At 40.5% G+C, this 27,074-nt stretch overlaps 1 protein-coding gene across 1 annotated transcript in view; it reads left to right on the top strand.

Moving 5' to 3' along the window:
• Positions 1–12,558: 12,558 nt before the first annotated feature.
• ALKAL1 (ALK and LTK ligand 1) overlaps positions 12,559–27,074 on the top strand; it is a 34,962-nt gene continuing 20,446 nt past the window's right edge. Inside the window, exon 1 of the mRNA XM_058035482.1 lies at positions 12,559–12,865. Coding sequence (XP_057891465.1) covers positions 12,559–12,865 — 307 coding nt within the window. The remainder of the gene's footprint in view (positions 12,866–27,074) is intronic.

Genomic DNA, 27,074 nt, shown 5'->3' with positions numbered 1-27,074 from the left:
CATTTTTAAACAGGTGTACTTATATGGAGACATATATGACTTTTTTTTTTGCTTATATATCAACATATGTACACACATGTATATATTTCATCCTGGGTATGGATGAAAAGTCAGAAAGCTGACACTTTTCATGGGAATGTGATCCTTCTAATATCTCTTGTGATTTGCTAGCTGCCAGGCTCCTTTTCTTCCCAAAAAGGAGCAAGTGCAGGATTATGGGGAGCAGGCAACCTCGCCACCCCACTGCCAGCTGGCTGGAGCCTTGTAGAAGGAAACCTGTGTTATTTCTGTTGAATTTTTTATGGACTCCTGCAGGATTCATACGTGCTGTTTAATTCATACTTCCACATGGAGCAGCGATCCTTCAGGGACAAAAAGTAATTTTCCTCAGTAAAACAAGTAATTTTCTGTGGCATGCAGGAGTGTTCTTCTCAAATGTTCCCTTTAGCTGCACCTACACTAATGTGTGCTCAGCACACTTCCAGGATGTGCCAATGTATCAGAACCATATTCAAATAGGGCTCAAGAAAAACTGAAAAAGAGCCACAGGGGTCCTGAAAGCTGAATAGTGAAAGACACTCAGGTATTTCAATATATGAGCAAGCAGGGCCTTTCAGGAGGATAGAAATGATCTCAGAGAATGGGAAGAAGCTGGGGGGAAACCCTGAGCCAGCTTTTAGGCATAGAAAGCTATAAGTGTGTCCTGCTGCAGAAACGCTCAGAGCCAATTTATAAAAGCTCAGCATTGTTGCATGAGTGGAGCATAGCTAAGGGAACATCACCCCTGGTTATGCAACAGCAAAGACAAGTTCATCATCCTTCATTTACCTCAGTAGCAAACAAAATACCTCTATACTGCCCTATGCCAGACAAAATGTTTTGCTTTGGGATTTTTTTCAGCTATTAAATGACATAAAGTCCAACTAACATACCAACCAAAATTTATTTAGCACAATTCATATTTGAGAAGAGTGCATGAAAAGAATCTGACCTGTCCATATGCGTTTCAGGTATGTATTTGGTGACATTTTGACAGTGCTCTTTCTCCACAAATTATTATATTTAAAGTGGTATTTCTCTAGTAAACACCTCTCCCTCAGTTTATAAAAGGTTTTAACTTGGGATTTTTAACTCCCATCTTCAGGTGTTCAATTCCAACTTAACTCTCCTGTAAAAAGACCCCTTCATTTTCTAGGAAAATACAGTGAATATAATATTTAAACCAATATTTCAGCTTCTTCCCCTTTGTATGTCAAACACATGATTTTTGCTTTTCATAATTTCCTTTCCTACCGCAGCCCACTATTCTTTTCTTCTTGTCTACCTCATGTATTCCAATTCCTTCATCCTGTCTCAATTTGCTTCAGTTTCTTCACTTTATGAAAAAGCTGTGGAGCAAAACTTCCTTCCTTCAGCCTATTCAGCCTGTTCTGTCTTTCCATTTCTTTCTCCTTGCCCTTCTGATTTCACTCTAAGAAAAATCTTCCTTCCTTTTCACATTCAACTTTTTGATTTCTTCTCAATTACCTCCTCCTACTCTGCATTGACTCAGACTTTATTCTGCTCCTCTTTTAACCCTTCTGTGCCCAGCATCTTTCCTCCTCCCTGCATCACTGCTCCTCTCTGTACTCACTCAATATTCTTTTCAATTTTTTCTCTACCTCCTCCACTAGCTTGTTATCTTCCCTAGTTAAATTCTCTCCTTGACTCATTCAGTGTTATTATTGTTAATAATAACAGTAGAAAAGAAGCCTTCCATAGAAAGCAAAAGAGATCTCTGCCAATGAACCTGACAATATAAAAAGAGACCATAGAGACAAAGGTGAAGTGAACAGAACTGAAGAAGGCAATGGCACCTAATGGGACCATGAAGTCCTTGTTTAGTTTTCATCATTTTGTCGTTTCAGTAATCCTCTACTGAGGGAAAATTGGGATAGGGATTGAAGTACCTGCAAATTTCACTTTAGGTAGGTAGCTGTTTCAGATAACCAAGTGGGAGTGATTTGACTGTGTCACTGGAGCCATTTGTCAGAGACATCCATATTCTGCTTTCTTCTCCAGTATTGTCTGCAGTATTTATTCTTCTGCCTTACAGAGCTGACACTTTGTCATACAAAGCAAAAAGAGGTCAGTTTGTTTGCTTGTTTTTAATCTTCAAATACTTATTAGGGCTTACATCCCAGTAAGTTAAACTTTGTGAAATCAGATTTAGTAAAGGCTCATATGTTGCAGGCAGGCAGCGTGGCAGGCTATCCCTAATCTTAGTCTTTCTCCTCAAATGGCTAAGGGTCTTTGTCTGGGCCAAGGAGATCTTATCTTAGATCCACTAGCCTTAGTAACACATTTTTCACAGCATTTTATAAACTGTCTAAACATCTCATCTGGCAGATAAAAAATTATTTAACAGGTTTAGAAGTGTAAGGAAGAAAGGGGCTTTGGAAAGGTAGTCTTCGCCTAGTTTTCTGTTGGGTTTTGCACATATTGGTGTCACCTACCAGGTGAGCAGGCAGCACGTGAGGAGCCCAGTGCAGTTTTCTCTGCAGCATATTCAAATTCTTACAATGACAGTGAGATGAGAATTGTGGAGGAAGGAAAACAGGAGATGAGACAGTAGCAATGGAGCAGTAGTGAATGCAGTCCTGGGTCCACCTCCTGCTGAGCCAATTCTGTCTTGAACTGGGAAGGGGAACAGAAGAGCACAGCATCCCTCACAGAGGTCTTCAGTTCCTTTTGCTCTCCACGCACTAATGAATTGCTCTGACTTGGTCTTTTATATTTAGAAAAATATGAGCATATCTTTAACTGTTGTACGTTGGTCAAAATGGCTCAAATGTCCAATGCACTCAAATGTTGTTGAGATGGACAGAGGGCACCAGAGTCTCATTTGGACCCACAAATTTATCAATACTCTAAGACAGCAAGGCTTCTGAAAGAGGCATTCCTGCTCACCTCTGCTACCAGCAATTCACTGTCATTTCCATGGTTTCTGCTTCTTCATATTTTTCCCAAGAGGAATTGTGAGCTATCCAGTGGTCCTGGTGGGGAACCAGCCATTTGAAACTCATTTCAGCTCAAAATGGTTTCTTGAGCCAGTTCAGCTTCTTTTTTTTCTAACTCAGGTTATTCTATGACTCTATGATCATGGTGTGTTTCGTATTAATCCTGTCCACGACTGGAAAGGACTGATAGATATTTGGGTTTTTGTCTTTTTTTTTTTTTTTTTTCTGCTCCATTTGGTCCTTTCTATATCAGAAGTTATTCTATTTTGACAGAGAGAGGACACTGGTGTAAAATGTGTTATCTGAATTGTGGAGGCCCTTCAGTGGTGAACAAAAAGAGATCCAGTGGAAGATATTAGGTAGGCACAGCTTTGTTCCCATAGGGTCTCACTGCCAGGACTTATGGCAAAAGATGCAGTAATTCAGAATAAGGAATGTACAACCTCAGCACAACTTCCAGTTTTAATATTATTTTCAACTAAACTGAAAATAATCTCCAACAACAATACACTGTGTAATTAACACAGCTTGGCTTTCTGTCAGTCAATCTTCATTCTTTTAAAAATGTCCAAGTCAATTTGGAAAAAGAACTCCACAGGAAAAAAAAATACATCACCACTACCAAAATTAAAAATTATTATTAAAATGAAATAATTAAAAAACATTAAAAGTGTTACTCAGCTTCTTTATTAAGTTTTCATAGATCAGGACAAAAATTAATATTTAACAAATATTTTGGATGTGTTTAGTATGGTTTCTTCTTTCTTTCCTTGGTAACAAAGAACTTAGTAAATGGCTTTCTGTTTGTTAGAAATATGAGGGACATGTAAAAAACTACATGAGTGAATATATTTGATATTTCAGCTGTAGTGTCATGTGTCATTTTAAATGAAAAAAAAATAGTGTGGGGGATGGATGGCTGAAAAGAGGAAGGCAGGATCAAAAAAAGTATACCAAGAAGGAGCTGAGGCAGCTGAAGGAACAGGTTAAGTAATGTTTTAAGACTAAGGAGTAACATGACAGGAAGTGCAATAGAAAAGAGGACAAAAAAAAGGTCAAATTGAAGATGGTTAGGAAGATCTAGTTCTTACTTTTTTTGTATGATTTTGGAGCTGAGTTCTTCAACAGTCCAGTCTTGCAGCACAGTAGAAAGGAAGCAAAATTAAATGCTTGTTCTTTTCAAACTTACCAGAAAAAAAACCCACATAAAATTACATAATGTGTAATTTATTAGTTACTCTTATGACAATCAAAAGCTTTAGTTGGGATCAGGGATATGGCAAGGTCCTTAAAAGCATTTCAAACCTGGTGCTAACAAATGAAACAGTTTATTTCTTTTATTTATAAGATTGAAGGACCCACTGCCCCTACTACCAGAAGGGTGCCAGACCTAGAAGCAGTCTCTGAAAATTAACAGGGACTATATCAGAAGTTATAGGAGCACTGCTCACCTATTTAATTCCCATTGCTTTAATGCCACATTCTCACCTGATGAAACAGGAACTATTCCTTAGGTGTCCCTTTGATGCCTTCTTTGCCTCAGGAGGCAGAGAGGAGGAGCAGATTGGTATTTTTCCCTTCCCTTTGAGTCACTGGAGATTTTCACAGCTGGAGACAATATGTCAAAAAGATCCATTAGTAATTTATAAAATTCTCAGCTGCTTGGCTGTGTATCATAATCACAGGTTCAGCTTTAAGTCAGTCACCAGGGCTGGAGTCATCATGAAATTTTTCCTCTAGTTCAGGTAGGCAGAAGAACTCTGACATTCATAGCAAGGGGATGACCTGCTTCCTCAGGTTGGTTTATTTTAAAAATCCCCTGCTCATTCAAGGCTGTGGCATTGTTCTGGATATCTTCCTGAAGTATCTCCAGACATTATAGATTTGCTTTTGGCCTGTCACAGGCATTTTAAATTTGCTCTAGAGTATTTAATGATACTGTGTGACCTGAAGTCTGCAGGGGCATGTGGAGGGCATGTTTTATACTCTGTCTGAAGCAGGTCTCTATTGCACTCTAACAGCTTCAGATCATGTTCCTATGTCAAAGAGATTCCTAGCATTAAATTTCTGTGTTCTGAGTAGATATTTTTAGACCAAGCTCAAAGTTCTTCCTCATAAACTTGAGTCTTTTGCTTTAAAGTATTTTTTTCCAAACTTAAAAGCATATTCCTTAATTTTCTTCAGATTCTGTTATTCTTCCTGAGGTCTGAATTGACGATTAAAGTACAAGATTTGATCAGCAGTCTCATCAGTGGGAAACAGTATTATTTGAGATTCTTCTTTCTGGACATCAGCAGCATTGCTTGGCTAACTCTTTTTCAGGCAGGAATCAGTCCTGATTCTCAGCTCCTCTCTCTGCATGTGGCTGTGTTCTGGTTGTGTCCCCTCATTCTCAGTGCCCATATTGGCCAGCAAAACACAGACCAATTTTCTTTACCTCTTTCCAGTCTAAAAACCAATTCCTGCTGCAAATGTCTTACCAAATCAACACTGATGTGCATTTTATTCAAATAAACATTACCCCACTAAAATTTTTAGTATTAATCTCCTCTGAAAACCAGTTAATCCACTGAATTCAAACCATGTTAGCTTTTAAAGTTCTCATCTAAACCGTCAAGTGGCACAAAGTCAAATGCTTCTTAGAAATCTTTTGCATTGAAACCAGCAATATGCAGCAAGTCTGGAAAGTTTGCCAGTCTGATGAGAAATCAGAAAAGAAATCAGCAAAGATTCACAAGAGACAACTGTGGAAATCTATCATTAATGTAATAGATTATCAGAAAATATCTTTGCTGTAGGGGATGGCATCAAATGTCTTAACTTCTGCTTTGGAAGTAACATGAAGCTAAGCTGGAAGACTTTTTCATTTGGAATGGTCCCTACAGTTCATTTCTTCTAAAACTTTTCAAGCCTCCTCTTTCACCACTGATGCAACACTTACATCCAAATTTTCTTGTTCTGTTTTAAAAGTTGATAACTTCAGCAGTGGAGGTCAGTGAGCTCTAAACTCAGACCACTCTGCTGAAGCACACCTGGAATGCTTCTCCCCCTGCATTGAAGGTAGCCCTTGAACTTTTCCATCCACAAAAAGCCCTAGGTTCAGGCCCTCCTGATGAAGGCTCTCATCGCAAGATGAAATAATTTTTTTTTTTTCTGAATCAGTGACTCCATGATTTGAATGCAAAATCTTGATACTGCCTTTGTTGCCAAGCCCTGAAAATGTCACTCAGTCTTTGGTGTTGTTGAGAGGAAAAGTTTGGGTAACGATCCTCATGGATGGATGGTTGGATGGATCTCTTCAAGGAAGCCATGGCACCTGCACAGTTATCCTGGTCACCAGCCAGCTTTTTGGTGTTGTCAGGAAGTTGCTGTCATGAATTTGCTGTCCCAAGGGGCATAATGGTGAAGATGTCTTCTGTGCCAGGCTGGAGATTTAATTTAAACCTGCTGCATCTGCAATGAAACTCTTTTAGCTGTTATAATGACAGGTGTAATAAGCTGTCGTTACCTCAGAAAAAGAACTTTTGTCTTTTGCAGTGCATCTAACAGAGCTGAGGAAAAGGCTCAAACCAGTGGGACAATTTGGTATCTAGTTTTGGTATTCTGGGGTCAGATAACAGCAGGTGCCTGCAGCAGGATTCTTGTGGTGGAGAGTTTGCTTTGTCCTTCTTAAATGTAATTCTGGCCAAAAGCAAAAGGTGACAACAAACCAAGCCACTATTGGATATTTTTTAAAAGTTAGCTAAGCTGTCAGTCTTCAGAGTCATAGTAATACAAATAATTGCCTTCATACCTTCCATGTTCCAGCATTTGTGAAGAACTGCAAGCAGCTCAAAGGGTGCTTTGAGCAGACAGATTATTTCTCAGCCCTTGAGACCAGTTGTCCTCAGCACACAACTCTCAGATCCTGGGAAATCTTTCAAGGTTTTAAAGTATTTTTATTTTTCTTTAGAAGATTTTGTCCAGGGAACAATTTAAAAGGCAAGCCATGTTTATTTCTTGCTATTAAGTTCTCAATATCAGATCTGCTAAAAGAAAAACTATTTGGGTCAAGTTCTTGTGAAATAACATCTACAGATTCAGACTGGTGGTTTGTCCCTTGTGCCACCTTCAGCTGAACAGTCCCAGTTGCAGACAGTCAGTCAGTGCAGACACAAAACCTACACTACTGAAACTGTTTCAGGAAAAATAAAAGAATAAAGAAGGACTTATTTCATAGTCCTACCAAACTTGGCTCCTCAGTGTTCTCCCTAGGTCCTCTCTGCTTCCTGCTAAATAATTTGTAGGTTAGTTTTCAGGTTATTTTTTAAAATCTCTATGTCAGAAATTTCTTCGTGTTTCCAGCTCAGCCTTCCAGACCACAAGGGACAAAGGGGCCTAAAAAAAAGACTCATTTTACTGTAATTGAGGGTGCAAAATGCCCCCCAAACCTTAAAGGTGACTTAATTGTAGAATTTATTAATGATAAGGCTAGTAAAGATCATTACAGCTTTGTAGTTAAAAATGCTTAGATACATTTGTAATAATAAAACTTATATGTTATTCTTTAATGAGAATGATGATGATCTTCATTATATGGAATAACCACTGGAAGCCTCTATCTAGAGTTCAATTAGGAACATGCCACAATTCTCTGCTGTGCTACTTCTACCAAAAATGTTCAAAAAGTAACACCAAGTTATGAGATGCACTAAGTTTTCATTTAAGATATAAATACAGCACACTGATTCTCACATTTCTTTTAGTGACACTGTTTTGCTTCTTTAGCTGTATGGCCTTCCCATCAGAGAGTTCATTAGCATGACCTGTGCCTTAAAAGCCACTCACAAAAATCCTCTATAGATTGATAGAAACAAAGGACTGCAAAAAGTATTCAAAAGGCCTTCTGATCAAGTCCTCTGCACTGAGCCTCAACAGGCACACGTGTATGGCTGTGTAAAAACTCTGATTTTAAGGAAATGCTGTGATCTGAAAACAGCTGGAATCCTCTGTTACTTATCAGAAATTACAACAGCCTTGGATAATAAATTCATATTTTTGAATGTTTACTGTAGTTTAGTATAGTTTACTGCCTTGGCTAATACATTCATATTTTTGAGGTGATTTCTCACTTCTTCGCCTCTCCTTTAGTAACAACCCTGCATTAAATCCCTGCTCAACAAAGTCAACAGGAAAATTCCCATGAACTTCAACAGAAACAGGTATTCTCTGTTTTTCTTCTTGATTTAGATGAGTGGCCATGGAAATCTTTGGCTGACAGATTTACGTAGAGACAGCAAGACACCTAAATTTTAAATCACTTTAGCCTGACTTTTATGTGAGTGTGCGCTTTGGGAATGCATTTAGATAATTTTTATATTTCAGTGTAAATCCCGAGGTAAAATGTCACTTCTAAACCCACATTTAGCAATTTTTCATTTAATGGATTTGTGATGAAGTGTTGAGCTTAACGGGAGAAATTAAAATTTTTTTTGCTGAGCCCCGATGACATAGATACAGTTGTCTCTGCCTTGAGCAAGGGAAAGCACTGGATCATCTCTCTGAGTCTCTGTCAGCCCTATGATACTTCAACATAACCAGCTTGCTTTTAACTCCAATCAGACATACTTGCGGCTAAGGCACACCAGAAAATAAAAAGATGGCACAGGAAAAATAATGTGATGTACCTGTTTAAATCTGTTTGCTACAGGAAGCAAATAACCAGACTTATTTAGGCTCACTACTAACAGGTTTTCTGTTCCTATATAAGATACTGAGAGAAGCCCTAAGATGTTCTCTTTGATGTAAATCTCATGCTGAGATGCTTTCTCCATATAATGATGAGGAGAAACACTAGAGCTGCTAACAAAAGGGCCAATGAGAATGGGGTTTCATCCTGCCAGAATTGCCCAGGATTAGTAAAACATCATCCTCTGGATGCAGTCTGGTCTTCCCTCTTTCAACTGCTCTCTGATGAATTCACATATCAAAACAACTTAAAAGGAGACAAGGCTTTGCACAATAATAGAAAACAAATCTTTTTTGTTTGTTTTGTTTTTACACAAGACTTTAAGGTTCTTGAGCATAGAAAGAATCTGAAAAAGCTACTTAAAACTTCTGATTTAGATGTGCTACGGTTCTAATTGGTTCTTTTCATTTTAATGCTTGTCCCAACTCCTACAGAAGTGGATGAAAATCTCTGCAGTAACTTCAAGGGCTGATAGATCTGCCTCTCAAGCTTCTCAGCAGGGATGCCCACTCTTGTTTTCTAACCTTCTTGATTATTCTTTTGAAAATACCAAAAGATAACATAAAAAAGGATAAGAAATTACGCAACCTAACTGTTTATTTTGTCTAACTTAAAACTAATTATAAAACAGTTCATTGCCCTCTGGGTGGGTATAATGTCCATCCCAGGAAAGAAGGATACAGATCTTCCAAAGGAGAGAAACAAGTTACAGCAGAGGTAAAGGACAGGGGTGAAACTGGGTGGCTCATAAAGGGCCTAGTTGGGTTCCAATACAAATCTCCAAATAATAAGCATTTAAAGCTTATAATAATCAACATTTAAATTAAAGACCAAACTTTAATGGCCTTAGTATTTGTAGCAGCATTTTTATCTTAGGAACCTGCTGCGTGGAGTGACATATTTGAGAATCTTTGCTGAAGGGGTTAGAAATTCCCCAAACTGGCAGCCCCAGGATGTTGTCCATCAACATTAGATAGTCAGCCATGCTAGTCTGCAGACTCCCTTAGATACTCTCTGGAGATGTGGGTGAGTATAGAGGGACTAATTGCTTGCCTTTGACAATACTGCTTTTAATCCTTATGAGTATCCTGCCATCTGCCTCAAACAGACATCCAATAAAGACTTTGGGATTTTTATGAGCAGCAAAAATATTATGTCTTAGCAGTGCCACATGGATTTCCTTCCCATGTGACCTGCTTCCAGGGCTAGAAGATGTAAACCTAGTCCATGACTAGTAATGAAGTTGTGCAGAGGAGCTCCAGTCAAGGCAATACTTTGGTAGGTTCCATAGAAAATTTCAGTCCCATTCTGTGGTGTCATTATTTTATTATTCTCTTACTTCGTCTCTGAGGGCAAAATAAAAGAATAATAAAATAATAGAAACAAATGAGCAAATGGAGAGAAAATTTTGGATTTATTTTGCAGCTGGTTAATTAATATGCTGCTTTATTTCTCAGCTGATTAGTGCTCCCCTTTCCCTCTTCACTGAACTTAACCATCAGCTTGACAAAAGTAAACTCCTTATATGCACCCAGTGAAGATGCAAAAGCAGGAAATCACCTAGCAGGAAATAGAATGACACCTTGCTTCAGTTATCCTGGGAATCCACAGGTCAGACCAGTGTATCTTGTGCAGTACACTGACCTCTAAAAAATGTAGTGTGACAAAACCCTTTGTAAGCCTTTATTAGTTAAACATGGTTTGATCTCTGATCTTTGTGGGATCACACCCCCAAAGGTGAGTGAGGATGGCCCAAGCAGAGGATGATGTGGGGAAGAAGTTGGTTCCCATCACCAGCAATGACACAGTCCCTGTGAGATACAGCCCAGAGCGTGTGCTGCCTGAGACAACCAGAGAAGGGTATGAATGAAGGAGCTTGGGGACAGAGACAAAGTTTGTAGAGAAATGTTGTGTGCCAGGCAGTTTCAGAGTAGTTTAAATCTCTTTCAAATCTAAATTCCCCATTTTCACATCTTACAGGACGTGTCAAATCTTTTTTTCTTTTTGTCCCACTCTTATTAAGTAAATATCTAAATAGTAACTTATGACAAAGAATTATATTTGCAAAAAAAAAAAAACCAACATAAAATATTGTCTGGTAAAATTTGAAAAATGTATATTGCTTTTCAATCTGTCAAGACCACCTGGATACAACTGCTCTCTGAAAAGTTGAGATTGTATTGACTAATTTTTGCCTGATCTATTTAGGGTTTTAGGAGGCAAGTTTTTAAACCTGTGGGTTTAATGGTTTTGTTATGTCACTACCTTTTTTGTGAGCTTTTCATTAAGTGTCATCGTCAAAAATTAAAAGAGCTGTTTTGAAGAAGCAAACTTTTACACGGTTCATGGTTTGTGAATTCACCTGCCAAAGACAGACTACCACTTTCCTTGACATCAAAACAGAACCAAATTTATACACACTTCAGACTTTGCTCACGGCTTCTTGGTTCAATAAAAAAGGGGGGAATTAAATAGTTTCCTTGTTGTACTCCCAAGGGAATCCCGCTAAGTTAAAGCACATTTTAATCTCTTGAGCCGGCAGCTTTATTAGTAAGCGTTCCCCAATCTTCGGGGAAATCTAATTTCACAAATAGATCAGAGTCACTTCAAACGCAGCTTTCAGTTGCCATCCACCGGGGGACAAACGGGGAGGAGGAAGTTTGTCAGAAAAGACCCTCTCTGAGCCCAAGAGTGATTACCAGAGGTGTCTCCATCGACTGCCACCCACCTAAAGTCGATAGTACTCAGATGAGTACGCCGGTGTGGACTATATAAGAGAAGCGCATGGCCCTGAAGGGCGCATCCCCCATCTCCGGGCGCAGCACCGAGCGCCCCACTCCGCGCCCGGCGGAGCCTCCGCGGGCACTCGGGCTCCGCGCCGGCGGCACCGCAGCTCGCTCCGCAGCCCGCACGCACCCGGCCGCGCTCGCCTCTGCCTGAAGGTAAGCGGCCCCAGCCGGCCGGCTCTCCGGAGGGGATCTCGGCGGGGAGCGAGGAGGCGCCGCTGCCCCGGCAGCGAGCCGCGGGTCGCTCCCCAGGTACTGCCGGGTTTGCCGTGCGCCCCGGCACGGCAGGGAGCGAGCGAGGGAGGGAGAGCCCGGAGCCGTCGGGGAAAGCCGGCTCCCTTGAGGCTCCGGTTAACTCCTTCGCCCAAGAGGATTTGCAAGGCAGGCCAGCTAGAAAACAGTTTGTAAATAACAGAATTTCCCTCCCTCTTAATCCTGCCCGTTCTCTATAATTAGAATAGCTTACTTAGGGCATTAAGTGCCGCTCTCGAAGCCGCAGCCTGTGGTAATTGTTTTCGCCCTTTCTACCCTGATGTGCAGCACTTCCAATGTAACCTGCTTCTCAGTGAACTCCATCCGGCTGCCGTCCGTGCTCGCTCCCCGAACCCCGGTGTGGCAGTGGACGAGTCTGCCCCATCGCGGGGGCTCCGCCGGCAGAGCCCGCGGGCGCGGGGACTCCGGGGCCAAAGGGAGCCGAGCAAATCCCCCCAAACCCCGCACCGCGAACATGTGCGGCGCGCTCAAAAACCTTCCCCTAATCCGTGTCTGTTAAACGCAGCCTCCGCGGAGCCGGGCGAGCGCGGCGGCACCGCACGGGGCTGGCGGGGCCGGCGGGTGGCGGCATATCGGTGTCCCCGCTCCGCGCCCCCCGGTGTCCCCGCTCCTCGCCCCCCGGTGTCCCCGCTCCGCGCGCCCCATGCTCGGCCCCGGGCGCGGAGCGGCGGGCGGGGGTGCCCCGGGCGCGGCATGGGGGGCGGGCGGGTGGGGTGCGGGCCGGGCCCGGTCTGACCGCCTTCGCTCTCTGCCTCCTCCCAGCGCCGCAGAGATGCGAGGGGCGAAGAAGCGGCAGGCGCTGCCCGCCATCGTGCTCCTGCTGCTGGCCTCGGCCCCGCCGCCGCCGGGCGCCGAGGGCAGGGACGTGCCCGCCGCCGGAGCCGAGCGGGGGGCGCTCCTCGACATCCTCCTGCAAGCCCTGGGCGACGAGGGCCGCCCGCTGCCGCCCCGCCCGCCGCGCAGGGAGCGGGTGATCTCCCGGCGCTACAGCGGCGGCGGTGCCCCTCCGACAGAGCCCCGCGCCGCCGCCGCCGCCGCCCCGCCGCCCCCGCGGCTCCTCGCCGCCGCCCGGCACGGAGGTAAGAGAGAGACAGGAGCCCGGGCGTGCAGCCCCCTCGGATCCCGTCCCTGCCGCTGCCTCCGGCGGCCGAGCCCGACGGCTCCTTGGCCGGCGCGTCCCGCTGCGGGAGGGAGGGGGCGGGCGAGCGGAACGCGGGTCGGGGATGCGCTCCCACTGCCGGGGCGGCGCGGCGGGGGCTCTGCCTCGGCTGACTTCGAGCCCCGCTGAGGGCAGCGCGGCCCAGCCCCGCTCCCCGGCCCGAGCTGTGGGGTATCCGAGACAGAAGGGAGGACAGGGTCACTGGGGCTTCGGCACCTTCGGCCGGGGGCTCAGCTGTGACCACCATTGAGCTACAGCCCCTCAGAGCAAGCCTTCCAACTTCCCTGAACTGCAGCCCAGCACTGGGAGAGCCTTGTTTCTCCCCAGTCTGAGGAGTGCTGCTCTGATGGGCACAAAGAGAATAAATGACCAATCTGAGCAGCAGCTCTCTGGACGTACTCCTTTAAACTTCCTCTCCAACTTTGCTGGTTCCCATGTGATGCACTTCTCTAGTTTCACAGGGCAGGTGCACAAGATGCAGACAGAGTTGGGCATGGGGCTTATTTCACCTTTCAGAGGATGCTCAGACTGGGACAGGGAGCACTGACTGGGACGGCCCAGGCCTGGCAGGGACAGCAGGGACAGTTCAGGACCAAGCACAGCTGCCTGGTGAGACACAGCTCAGGGCCAAGCACAGCTGCTTGGTGACAGTTCCACTGTCCTTGCCCAGGAGACTGACACTGCCAGGCTTGATGCAGAGCCCTGCAAAAGCATTTCCTCCTGGAGTGGAGCCGCCTGAGGGCTTTGTGTGAGTTAGGATGGTGCAGTGCCACAAAAAAGGAGAATCTAGTGACTGTCCCTGGCTGTGGCCAACTAATATTTTTCTCTTGTTGCCTGCCACAGACCTTGCTGGAGAGAAACCACACTGAGGAAACCCAAGGAAGTTCAGTTTCTTAGGGATTTGTGTCCCTGGAGAGCGCCCTTGTGGCTGATGGCTGGTAATGGGTGAAGCTGAGATGCAGCCCTCCTCAAGTCTCGCTGGCAGACTTACTCTTTTCTGTTCAGTAGCCTGTTTTAAATGAAATTAGGCTCCATTTTCGAAAAACTTGAAGTTGAGTGACAAATTGAGAATTTAATAGGAGAACAACTGATTGGTAGGGCGGCACTTGTGCAGAGAGATTGCTGCACATTCTAAAGAAACTGGGCTAAAATTTATCCATCAAAAAGTAAACAATGCTCTGGCCATGGAAGATTCCCATCTTGATCTGCTCCAGGTATTGCACTGTACATCTGTAAGGGGTTGTAATGTCCCAGTGAGCTTCCAGAAATTCTTGCTTTTCCAGACCGTAAAGTCTCTGGTAGTCATGGAAAGGCAGCCCAAACCAGATTGCCACGGATTTGTGTGCTGACTGGAGAAGATGCTGCAGGTTATCAGCATGACTGGTCATAACTGTTTATTTACTGTGGCTTGAATTCTTTATGTGCTGTGGACAAGACCGCAGCCCAAGGAAAAAAAGTAAAATGGTTTTCACAGCAGAGTACCTGAAGTCTTACATTCTTCTTTTCAAGAGTATGAAAGATAGAGTAGTATAAACCTGAGAATTAGTCTCAGGTTTATACTTTGCCATAATTATTGCAAGAATTACTGTTATCAAGTGGTTTAAGGAAAAAATTCTGTTTTGAACGGCAGCCTCTCCCATTTGAGATATTTGCTCTTAACTAAATAATTCTATTTAACTATAGAAAGTAGAAATATTTCATAATATTTATGTAACTTTGAAGGGGAATTTTCTTAAACCCATCAGTATTATACACAGTGAGATAGTGTTTTCTGTTAGTTATTACTTTTAATAACTATGTTGTACACAAAAGGAACAGATGAACATCCTTAGAGAAATTCTCCAGTTGTCCCTGACATAGGTACAGTGTCCTAGGGGCAGCCACAAAGGTAGCTGTCTCTCCAGCCTAGAAAGAGCAGATCTAAAGTTTAAATAATAGTCCCATTTTTATATTCATCTCATTTTTTGTTACCAATACCAAGGATACAAATTAGTACCTTTCATGATGGTGTGTACTTGTTTTTTGGGATAGAGGACTGTGACAAGTCTTTTCTTACAAGTAATTAGCCTATTTTTATAACTCCTGTCACCAACACATGAATGGCAGCTTTTTACTCCAGCTGGTAGTACCTGATCATCAGCTGAACAGAGGGCTTATCTTCCCCTCAGACAGGAAAGTTGTTGCATTCAGTTGAGTATTCAGCCAAGCATTTGAAACTGGAGTTATGTATTTTGATTGTCTGTAGCTGCTGAAAATCAAACCCAAGTGTCTGATTTAAAAGACAATTGAGCAGCTAATTACTTCTTTTGTTTGAAACAAAAAGCTTCTGGAGTAGTGCTGTATACAGAACAGAGGATGCAAGACAAATGATTTCTGTGTGTTTTCTCTTTTCTTTGGGTCTTTTCTGAGGATGCTACTCTGTATTATCAGTGAGTTAAATAGCAGGAGGACTGAAATGTGCTTCCCCTCCTGTTCTCTCATTCCCTCACTTTCAGGACTCTCTCCAGCTTTAGTCTAGCCACTCACTGAGCTGCACCTCCACAGTCACCTTTCTTTTATGTCATTTAGGGGCTTGGTTATCTATTTCTATTGTGAGAAAGCTGACCTGGAGTACCACTGGGTGAATTCTAGGGGCAGCACAGGGCAAGTGGCTACAGCACATGTCCAGGGGAGAGCTCTGAGAGAGGATAGGACCTCCTCCTTAGATTGATGGGGTCCTGCTCATTTAGCTCAGGCTGTAATGGAAAAGCACAGCAGCCACAGGGCATCTTTGATGAGGCAGGAAAAAGAAGAGTGAAACACTTACCTGTCAGACATTGTACATGTACCACTCAGTTCAGATGCTTAAAGGGAATATGAAAGCAAGAGTGGTTTTGTTCTGTGATTTCCCATCTGGATGTTGCCTGCAGGTGGTTCATGGACAGCTCCTGGGCCAGAGCTATGCCATGGGAATGAGTTGTGCTCTACTTCCTGTGATTTTGTCACAGAGCAAAGGGGCAAGCCTGAATAGAGGGGACACTCAAACCTGCTCAGCTGTGTGGGACAGTGTGATGCTCTGACCTGCCTGCAAAGGACTCTTTAGGTCTTTCTTGCCCCTTAATAACCAAGGTTATATTCCATGTCATGTGCTTCTTAACCATTAGAAAATTTGTGTCAGGGTTCTTGTATGACCCAGAACACTAACAATGCAATAGAAATACCAGTTTCACCAACACTTTAGCTGTCTTAACTTCTTATTTCTTTTATCCCTACGTGTTCAAAAGTATTATCTCACACAGATCTGTCCCTGTTTTTCTTGGTGACCTGGTTAATGAGAATGAGCACTTACTCTGAACAGTACCTTTAGAAGAAATTCCAGCTACCCAAAAAGCAAGCTTTGTATTTTCTAGGATTCCTGGTAGGATGTCACTAAAAATACAAGTTGTTCCTTAGAGTTATTATATCCAGGAGGATTAAAATTTCTGTCATAACATCCTTTACTTGCCTGATTTCCATGAAGTTTTCATGCTTGAGTGTGATTTTATATTTTTCACTAAGAAGTGTCTTAAAGTTTTTTAGTCTTAGTGATGAAAGCTCTTCAATGGGTAATCTTTTTTATAACCATCCCCTGCTTCTGATGCATAACTGTGGTCAGCTTTTTTTATGAAGAAAGCATGTATTTTCACAAAGGGAAGATTCAGCTTCAGGTTATTTTTGGATGTCACGTCAGGGGAACTAGAATAGTTTGTCATTCTTCTTCGATTTTCTTTGTTACATTTATCCAAACACTTTCCTCAAAACCAGAATAGCTTCCATGTAATTAGATTTAAAGAATCTTGAGAAATAAAAAAAATCTGATTGACTATTCTTTCCTTACATATTGCCCACCACAGTGGAGAAAGGAACTATCTGAACTTACAAGTGTTAGGGAGCTGAAATTTCCCTTTTGTCCTGGGAGACCAACAAGACATTTTAAAACATTTTGAGTAGTCATTTTTCAAGCATGAAGGAATGAAGACAAATATTGCTCTGAGTTTAAGAGTATGTTCAAATTAGCCTCCTGAGCATATCTAATTCAGATTTAGAATAACATATCAGAGAAGAGAATTTGGCCCTCAAAATATTTAAACTTTGAGGGTGCACTTAGGAGTTCAGTTTAATGCCAAAATTTCTTACACATGAGCAGCAGAAAACTATAAGTTGTGCTATGACATAGTGCTAGTTTAACCATTATTCACCATGAATTAAGTTTGAAAAATATGTTTGAGGTTTATTTTAGTTTATGGTTAAATCAAACTCATGTATCCTATGTAAGGCATAAGAAAAGTTTTGGTTTTTTTCCTCACTTAAAGAAATCTCCTGTAATGATAATTTCTCCTGTAGTGATAATTACAGCTGGAAGTCCCTAATTCTGAAAGATCTGCTGTGCCTAATACTAAACTACTTCAGTGAATGTAATTACAGATATGGAATAAAAAAAGGAGACCATTAAGGAATATAAACTCTCTAAGAAATTAAAATACATGATATGACATAACACAGTGTTCTTTGTAATACTTAAGTCTCATCTGATAATTATTCCTGTAAATAAGCTAGTGTTTTGTTTTTGTTTTTTTTTTTTTTTTTTTTTTAACTGTATTGTGTTAACAGGAATTGCTGGGCATTCAGGAGACTTAGAAGCTTAGAAGAAGATAAGAGTTAATAAAAATTATAGAGGGTTTGGTGGGAAGAACCATTATCTCTGCTTGTACCATGGTTAGGTGTCAGTTCCACCCAAAAAATACCAGCCGGCAGGATAGATTTTCATTTCCTTTGATGAAAGGAAGTCCCAAACACTGCAGAGATTGTCTGTTCCTTCAGTTCTGCACAGTGCTCGGACCAATCATGGTTATGATGGCTTTGAGATCTGTCACACCACTGCTACATTCCTGTCCCCACTTGCCTGGGGTTTTAGGTGTATTGTGCAAAATGACTTTTAACAGCAATACTCTGTGCTTGGCAAATAGAACTGCCAGACAGTAGAGCCAGGCCACTGAACAAAAGGCATCTGAAGTCTAAGATGAGACAGAAGTCTTCCATATCGTGGTGGAGAATGTCAGGCCCGTGGACCAACCCTGAGAGCTGATGAGGGAGTGAGCAAAGATAAAATGTAGTTATTGCATACATGGAGACCTAAAATATAGTGAAGTATAGAGCAGTGTTTCAAATGAAGTGAGCTCCAAGGGGTTTTGCTCTCACTCCCATTAATCCCAGTGAAGGATATCTGAGGCATTGTGCTGTCCTGGCACAAAAAGGGAGAAGCCTCATTGAACTGCAGTACCCTGAGCAGCAAACATTTCAGAGTGCACTGTGCTGTCCCAGGAGCAAGATAGGATGTCAGCATATGGAAAAGCTTTTCTGTTGAGCTATTGCTTTGATAAATATGAGGAGGTCTTCTGGGTTTTGTTTTAGTCCCATTTAATATTTTTACAAGACTTGTATTTAGCACAACAAGAAACCCAATTACTAGTGTGTGCAGCTCTGGCCCCAAAAAAGTGAATGTCAGAATTTTCACTGTATTACACCAGGACTTCTCCAATATGCAGCAAAGTGAATAGCAAAGAGAACAGAAGTTTGGTTTCAAAGTAAATCTGCATGCATTACCATCTGTAGTTGAGGAGCAGCATGAATTTTGTATTAGTCTAGCTTGGCTCTGAGCCTGTGAGCAAATTGAAGAGCTGATATACATACATATATGTATGTGTGTATATATATATATATTATATATATATATATACACACACACACACACACATATATATAGACAGATATATCCATATATATATACACATATATATGGTGTGTTTTTTTCCTTTACATTACCCACAATTTGATTTTTCTAACAAGAAAGAATGGCAGGTGTTTGTGTTTTTGTAGTTTGTTATTTCAGGTGCTAGTCTGTCAGGGAAAGCCTCTGAGAGGTGGGAGAAGGGCCATGCACAGGTATAAGGCTTTGTAATACATTTATTGTTTGATAGGAAGCCTCTAGCCTTGAAAGTACCATTTCAAGTGTGGAGATGATGTTGCTTTTTAAATAAGCATGTATACAGGGAAGAAGATATGAAAAAAAGAATTATACATACATCCACGCATCTAGGCACACAGACTCCTCTTTTAATTAATAAGGTTTGAGGGCAATGTGCATGAGAATGATGTGATGTTTTGGACCCACATGTGATTTAAGAGATATAATTGGTGAATTATATCTCTTAAATCACATGTGGGTCTAAAATTATGTTATTAATGTGAATAATATTATTAATGTGAATTATAAAGGCTTATCTTTTCTGAAGTACTTAACTCAGCATAAAAATAATTGCAAAGTAGTCATCACTGTGGAAAGCTATAAACAAAACTTCATAACCAGTGAGATGCTCGAGAAAGATGCACCATCTACAAAAAGAGCCACTGAGAGGCTGCAGAGAGAAAGGAGTGACTGGCTCCACGCCTAAAATATATGCAAGGCCACTGTCTGCATTGAGATCATTTTATTCTTAAAGAAGATCTCTCCAAGTCACTTAAAAGTAGTTTTTGGGAGGGGAAAATATCCCCCTTCTTAACACCTGTTTTCTAGAAAAATAAAATTTTTGGAGGTTTATCAAGTACATTTCACAGAAGTAAAAATACCCCAAAACTGAAATGGAACATTATCCTATATGAATGATTTGTAAGACTTGTTTTAAAACATACCGAATAAGTACACTTCAATAGTCATGGTAAATATCTTCTTTTTCATTACATGCATTCAGATGACATTGTACTGAAAAAAAAGAAAGAAAACAGCTCAGTTGTTTGCTTATGTTTGGCTTTGGTGGTTGATGGTTAGGCCTTTCTATCCAATTTAAGGATGAGTGCTTCATTTTGTCACTTGTGAATTAGAGGTTACTACTTTTGTGTATGTCCTAGAGGCTATTTACTCAGGTTTTGTGGGTTTTTAATGTTGGCCAATTGGAAAACAGTTGCTCTAGTGAGGGGTTTAATTGACTATTGATTACATACTGAGGGCATAATTCTTTAGGTTATAAACAAGATTTAACACATGAAGGATCCAAGCATTTGATTGACTAGTGTCCATTTTGATATTATCCTATGTTTTAGTATGTCTGTTTGTGTAAAGAAGTCATTGATGTGCAGTGCTCCACTGATTTTACCAAAAACGGTGCTTAAAAATGTATTTGCTTAGTATGGGCTTTAACACCAGTGAAAATACTGTTTGCAGTTACAAATTGTGGCTACTATTTGATCCTAATTCTTTGTTTTTAAAGACAGGGTCAAAATGTATGTAGCCAAGCAAAAACCTCTCATGGTAAAGGCACAATTTTGAATGCTAAGAATAGTTAAACTTTTTTTTTTGTGTCTTGCTGTTGTTGTTGTTTTCTAAAGTCTAGTAAGTTTTTCTTTCTCAATTCCAGTAAGTTGGTTCTAATGCATTTTAATATGTGTTGTCTTACTACATGGTTTGAAATCCGTGTCTTTGACTTAAAGAAAAACATTTAAAGTTACATCAGCAAAGCAATTATTGCCATGTTCCTTGCAGATTTTAGACAGCATTCTGAGTGACATAGCACAAATCTAGTTAAGGCTTTGCTACTCAAATTATTTTCTCCTTTTTTACTCAAGCCTGTAAAATAAAGTATAAAAGCAAAATAAAACCCTACTGGAAAAAACCCAGACAATTTTTCTTCCTTAAACTGCACTGTTTATGATGACTTTGAAATGAAGTGTCAGAAAATGCCTCCTTGTCAGTATATGTGGCAGTAGTGGATGTATGCCCTGGATTAGTAAAACCCTTAAATCCCATTGGATTAAAATAAGTAAGGAGATAGCTGTGATGTTATTACTCTAATCATGATAGAGTAATTACTTCTTAGTCTGTTAATCACATAGCATGCCTAATACATGAGAGACTTCTCTGCTGTCACAGAAATTTCAATTCAGGAAATTTAGGAAAAAGATTTTCAGAACTTGTCTTTCACACAGTAAATTAAAAGTGATGACTAATAAAAGTGTTTCTTGTCACCTTCAGGGAAACCTTCTGGGTCAGAAGGCAATCTAGAGCAGGATAATTGCCTGCATTTGATACTAGGCACCTAAAGTTTCAATAGACCTCTTGGTCACTAGTAAATTAGCAAAGTACCACAATTTGGGCTTCCCATTATTATATGATCAAATACCAGGTGTTTATATAAAGATAACATGTACAGATTTCCCCCTTTATTCAGTACCAAGTCACTTTTCTAGATGTCAGTCAACTTTCATTCTTTCAGAAAAGGGATCACTACAAAATAAATAATTTGTGTTGATAGGACTGGCAAAGTTACGGCAAATTTACACTCATATCTGCTTCTCATGAACAGGGTGGCTCCACATTACCTACATGATGGAGTCACTCCATGCATGGATGTGTGATTCAGCTGCATGGGAATATGGAGGATCACTTATGTAAGATGCAGTCAGGGCTTTAAAAATCATTGAAATAAATCCTAGCTACACATTTATACTGAAGTCCACTGTTCCAGAACTGAGCATCTAATGGCAGAAAAGCCATCTTTACTTTTGGCTGGGATAGCTGTTTCTTTCCTGTCAGAACAAGGAGTGACAGAAGGAGGAAATCTGGACATTAAATATTACAAATATGTTAAGTATTATCATAGAATAAATAGAAAACTTCTCAAGTATTAGGGGACCACTTTCTTTGCAGTCACACTCTATCTCAGAATGCCAGGATAACAGTGACAGTGGTATAAAAAAATCAGAGAAATTTTAAAGTTGCTCAGTCACAAACTATAGAAAGTGTTTTCTGCTTTTTAATTTAAGGTTAGCTCTTTCTGCTCAGTACCTTTTGGCGCACTGAAATGTATGTTTGCATGTATATTACACCTGTTTATGAAGATCAAACTTCCAGTATTAGTATGTGTAACTAGCTCACTATCTTTGATTCATTTATATGTAATATTCACATAAAATATTTTGATCTTAGTTATGCTTTATAAGATGTCTCCTTATGTAACTATGATAGGGTAAAATGACCTTAGCCTGAGTATAAACCTGACATATGATCCCTGGAAACATCTTTAAAGTAGTAGTTTAGAATAAAGTATCTAAGATGGAGAAATGGTACATTATTAATCCACCTGTGACAGTTCTGTATCTGTTCTAATTTGGAAAGAAATAGAAACATTTCTAAAATAAGCACAGGAAATGTAAAGTACAGTTAAACATTATCATTTGCACAGCAATCAACCTGGAGCCTATTCATATTTAGAAAAAAGAGCCGGGTCTAATTAAGCTCTGGCAAACTCAGTTCTATTTCCTTTCACACCAACAGGGTTTGCTGTGTTTGTCAGTGCTCAGTTTGGCTTGCATGCAGTTAAGCGCATGTCATCAGTTTTCATTCAGTCAATTCAACTGGTTCATATATTGCCTTTGATGTATTGCAGCTGTTCTTGTGTTTAATTTATGCAAATATTCCAAAATCTACATTTATTAGCAGCCATGATAGCTAAACCAAAATGTTTTGCATAGAGTCCTGCAGAATTGCGCAAAGTGAATTTCCTCTTAATACTTAGATATGTGTCGTGTCTGTATTTTATCCTATGAGCGGTTTTGCCTTCAGTCAGGAGCCCTCCAATAACTTTCCAGGCAGAATTTGGAGTCTCTGGATTCATCTGAAATATCATTTGAAATATCTTGATAGTTTAATGATTCTGAGTAGCTAATTGACAAATTAATGAAAAGTGTTTTCTGTTGCATAAAAAAATAGAATTTTTTTCAATAGATCAATTTCAATTCTATAGAATTGAATAGGGAATGATAACTTCAGTAAATAATGCCTTGAATAGTTCAATGTGTTTTTTCTATATGCCTCATTATTTTCAGTGAATTATCCTTTTGTAAGTTTAATGAACAATTAGCATTGTAATACGTCTTTCCTCTTGGAAAGGGGGAAGTACATATTAACAGCTTAATATTCAAAATAGCAAGGGTTTCAAAATACCCACATTTTCTCATGTCAATTATTTGAGGAATATGCCATCCTGTTTATTAGATTTTTTTTGAAAGAGGGATCTTTTGCTTAAACTCTGTAGTGCAGATCTGTAATAGTTTTGAGATTTTTTTTCTTTACTTTTCAAAATAAATATGTATTTTATTGTTTTACATGCTCACATCTCTGGCAGAGGAGAAAGGAAAAAAGATGAAGTATGCACAGAGTATGTTAATCTAGATCTTTATCCTTTCTAGGTTTAACTGTTTTCTGAAGTGATTGCTAATAGTAATAGCAGAAAAGTAACCACATACTCTGCAACTGGCTTATTTCTTGATCCCACAGCATTTTCTGATGGAAACAGGGATTTGCTGAGAGGGAAAAAAAAAAAAAAAACCATCCTTCTTAATGTTCTTTTGCCAAGCTAATATAAGGGTCTCCACAGGCAAGGATTAACTAATACAAATATGCTTTCTGAGCAGCTATTGAAGAATTACTAATAAACATAATTACAGCTGAGTTCAAGATATCCAACCTTGTAAATATATCCTGGTATAATTTCATTACGCTTGACTGAAGCCCTAGAAGAAGCCAATGCTTCAATCTCTTTGTTCAAGTCCTAATGAATTATTGGAAAGTGGCTGATTAAAAAGCATTGAATCAGAAGAGGCTGCTGCATTTTAAATGTTGCTCTCTTTGATGTTGTTTACCTCCCAAGTTGACTCATTTCCTTGGCCAAAAATCTCTGCACATGAGGGTCTGAGCCTACTTTTTTGGACCATTATACTGTTTTGGAAGATAATTGGGGTAGGTAGCTCTTTGTTGAACATTATAAGTGCTCACTGGAACTCACACCTTAGAATAGAATTCTCCCCAGAAGTGGGGCACTACTGTATGGTAGCTAAAGGGGATAAAATGAAATAAGTGAGATGCCCAAGCAGACTTTTAACTTCTTCTTAGAAACCACACTTTCCGTACTTCTTTTTTTTTTGTTCTTCTGTTTGATAAACCTGTTTGTTACCAGTTTCCAGTTCCCTCCAAAATCGATGAATCTTCAGCTGCCCAAGGCAGAGTCTATAATGTGAAAATATCTGTTTGTGACACTGAAGTCACCGTGAGGCACTGGGGAAGAGCTGTGGCCTACACTATGTACCAGCATATTCTTGTGGAGACCTCCAGATCTTTGTTAATCAGAAAAGAGCAGAGGCATAAGGGATTAGGATGTAATGCATTTTGAGATTGGACCCAGATCCTTGACAGTCTGAACATATTCAAAGGTGTGGATGAAATTTGAATAATTTATGATCCCTTCACAATGTCTTAGCATTGTCCATTGCATCCGGCAGCACACATAGGAGGCAATCTCTCTGTGAGCCTTCACATTTCCCAGCAGATCACTTCCACACTGCATTGTTGCTTAAAGTAGACTCAAGTAAGTGCAGTATCCTGATTCTTTTTCACCTCCATTAAACTAGTCACACCTTAATTTCTTCTCATTGCATGCATCCCCTACAATAACATAGAAGGAGCCATAAGGTTCCCCACTCAGACAATGGTTGACAAACACTCTGTTCAGATTGTGGAATTTTTCAGTTGAACCTGTCTTCACCCTCTGCTCTCTTAGAGTGGAGATGGGGGTTAAGAGGTTGGCATGCTTGGATTAAGGCTCTTTAGGGGTGACCTTGCACTTTGATTAAAGTATTAAGCATGGCCTGCACAGATAGAAGTGACCCAGCGTATGTGGGTTTAGAGCTTCTGAGGTATCTCACTGCTGACATACCCTGGAAGAATCCTCAGTTGTATGTCTTCTGAAACACCACAGAAGAAGCACCAGAGCAGACCATGCTTTTACCTCAGTCACAATAGCCTAAGGATTATTTCAAATTAACCATATAGGTTTAATTTGAAGAGGCAAGTATACAGGCTAAGGATATTTGAAGCATGGTAATGAGGAATGTAGCCTAGGCCTAGTAATTTACTCTTTCTCATAAGAGTATGGTAAATATTCAGAGGGTGAAATAGAGGAGGAAATACCGCGAAAAATAGAGCAGGAAATACCATGAAAGCTGATTTTGCCAGTTGGGTAAAGACTTATTCATGCTGGTAGAATCTCCAGCTGGGAAAATCCATGGTGTTATGGACTCTGTGCCACCAGAACAGAAAAAAGGGCTGGCTCAGAAAAGAGAATCTGGCTCAAAGAACTTAAAATAAATATCAGATGTCAGAGCTGTGACTTAATTGTTTAGCTAAGTAGATCATGTGAATTACACACAGATTGAGGACCTGGTTTTGCTCCTGTTGAAATCAAGGAGAACAGAATCAGGACATACTCTCCTTCCAGCATTTTTCAGTCCTCAAAAATGTGTTCTTTGAGAGTACACCAGCACCTAGATTAATTGCACCAGCCAAAAATCCAGAGACCTGCTTCTATACAACTGCTTTGTGGTTTATTGTTGTAAACATAAGCAACAAGACTAAACAGAACCTATTTTCTTAGTTGCTCTTGACTTTTATTCGAACAAAAACAATGGATTCTGTCACTAAGTGCGGCAATTGGAACTCCCAGTTCACACAGTGGTTTTTGGCAGTTGCCAGTCTCGAAGAGATACATTGAGATGTACACTTATTTTCCTCCCTTTATTGTAGTCTTGCATTACAGCTCTTCCAGTCTTGGAATTAGACCTGTGCCCCAGCTGACAGACATTAGCTTATAAATATCCCCTTGGGAAACTGGAGTTTTGAAAGACTTATAACTTTATAGAGATTTTTTTTTCTTGTAATGAACATCTAAGAGATTTGTTACTTTTATGAATAAAAGGAGAATTTTTTTATCACGCCACTTTTAATCATACACTAATGAATGCTTCATTTAGTATTTTTAAATTCTCTATTAAAAATAAAAAAAAAACCAAACAAACAACCCCCCCCCCCATATTTAGTTATGAAGGCCTTATAAGAGTGAGGAAAATATCCAAAGAAGGACATTAGCACCTGAAAACTTGAAAAGAATTTTTAGCTGCAACAAAAATTAAATTACCTGGATCTGACTGACAATCTTACATTCAGGAAGAATGGGATTGTTTTGGGACAAGACTTCACATGTACAATTGAAACACATTTCTATTCTCTGGCTAAGATCCTTTGCATAGTACTAGTGACAAGGTGAAATACTGGTAGACGTGTGACAGAAAAAAAATATTTGGAAACTTTTACAGCCAATTTATAGACTGACATATATTTGTACAAATTGTGTCTGGATGATGAATGACTTGGTACAGCATGTAACTGATACATTATAAAGGAACAGAGCAGAGAGAAATTATTTAGTATCATATTTCTAGACATACTTGGAAGATGCTGTGGGAAATATTCTGATTTAGATAGGGCAGTTCTTACGTGCTGGTTTCTGCATTCATACTGCAGCTAGGGCTCAGCTTCTTTAGGCTTGTGATGATGATAATACCATTAGAGTAGTCTTTTAACCAGAACTGAGCTGTGATTTCATTTTCTGAGAAATGGAAGTACAGTGTCTAAGCACTTAGTGAGCAATTATGTTTCCTTCATAAATGGTGAATTAATTGAAGAAAAATCTAAGTTTGAGGGGAAGAGGAGGAACATAATATTCTCAGTGCTGAAAAATGTGTATAGTTCACAGCAGAAGAAGCTATCCTCCCCACTCCCTGTCCACCTATCCTGACACTTCAGACACAATTAAATGTTTCTTCTGTAGCTTGAGTGGGTTAGCTCCCACCAGCTTCAGGTTATGCCCTTCCCACAGTCCAGAGCCCAGTCTTGGAGGAGCCAACTTTAGGGATAATCTGTTGCCCTTAAGAGGATGTTGAACTGGTGGCTGGCAAGCCCTTTCAGGCTGTAAATAGTCATTGCTGTGCTGAGGTGGGAAGGCCTCCCTGGAATTACTGTTCATGCCGTTAGTCGTCTTCATAGCAGCGATTGCTAACTATTCCTGTCACTCTCTGTGCTAACTATTCCTGTCACTCTCTGCCCCCACTCACAGCTCTGCAGAGTCCAGACAAGGTGCAGAGGCCAAGCAGAACATAAGGGAGGGGAGAAGGCAAAGGGCAATGGCTTGGCAAGGGTAGGGTAGACACAGGGAAGAGAGGGGGAA

The sequence above is a fragment of the Melospiza georgiana genome, chromosome 1 (genome assembly GCF_028018845.1).
Source record: "Melospiza georgiana isolate bMelGeo1 chromosome 1, bMelGeo1.pri, whole genome shotgun sequence".
NCBI lineage: Eukaryota > Metazoa > Chordata > Aves > Passeriformes > Passerellidae > Melospiza > Melospiza georgiana.
The sequence above is the reverse complement of the archived record's forward strand: the minus strand, read 5'-3'. Positions and strand labels throughout refer to the sequence as shown.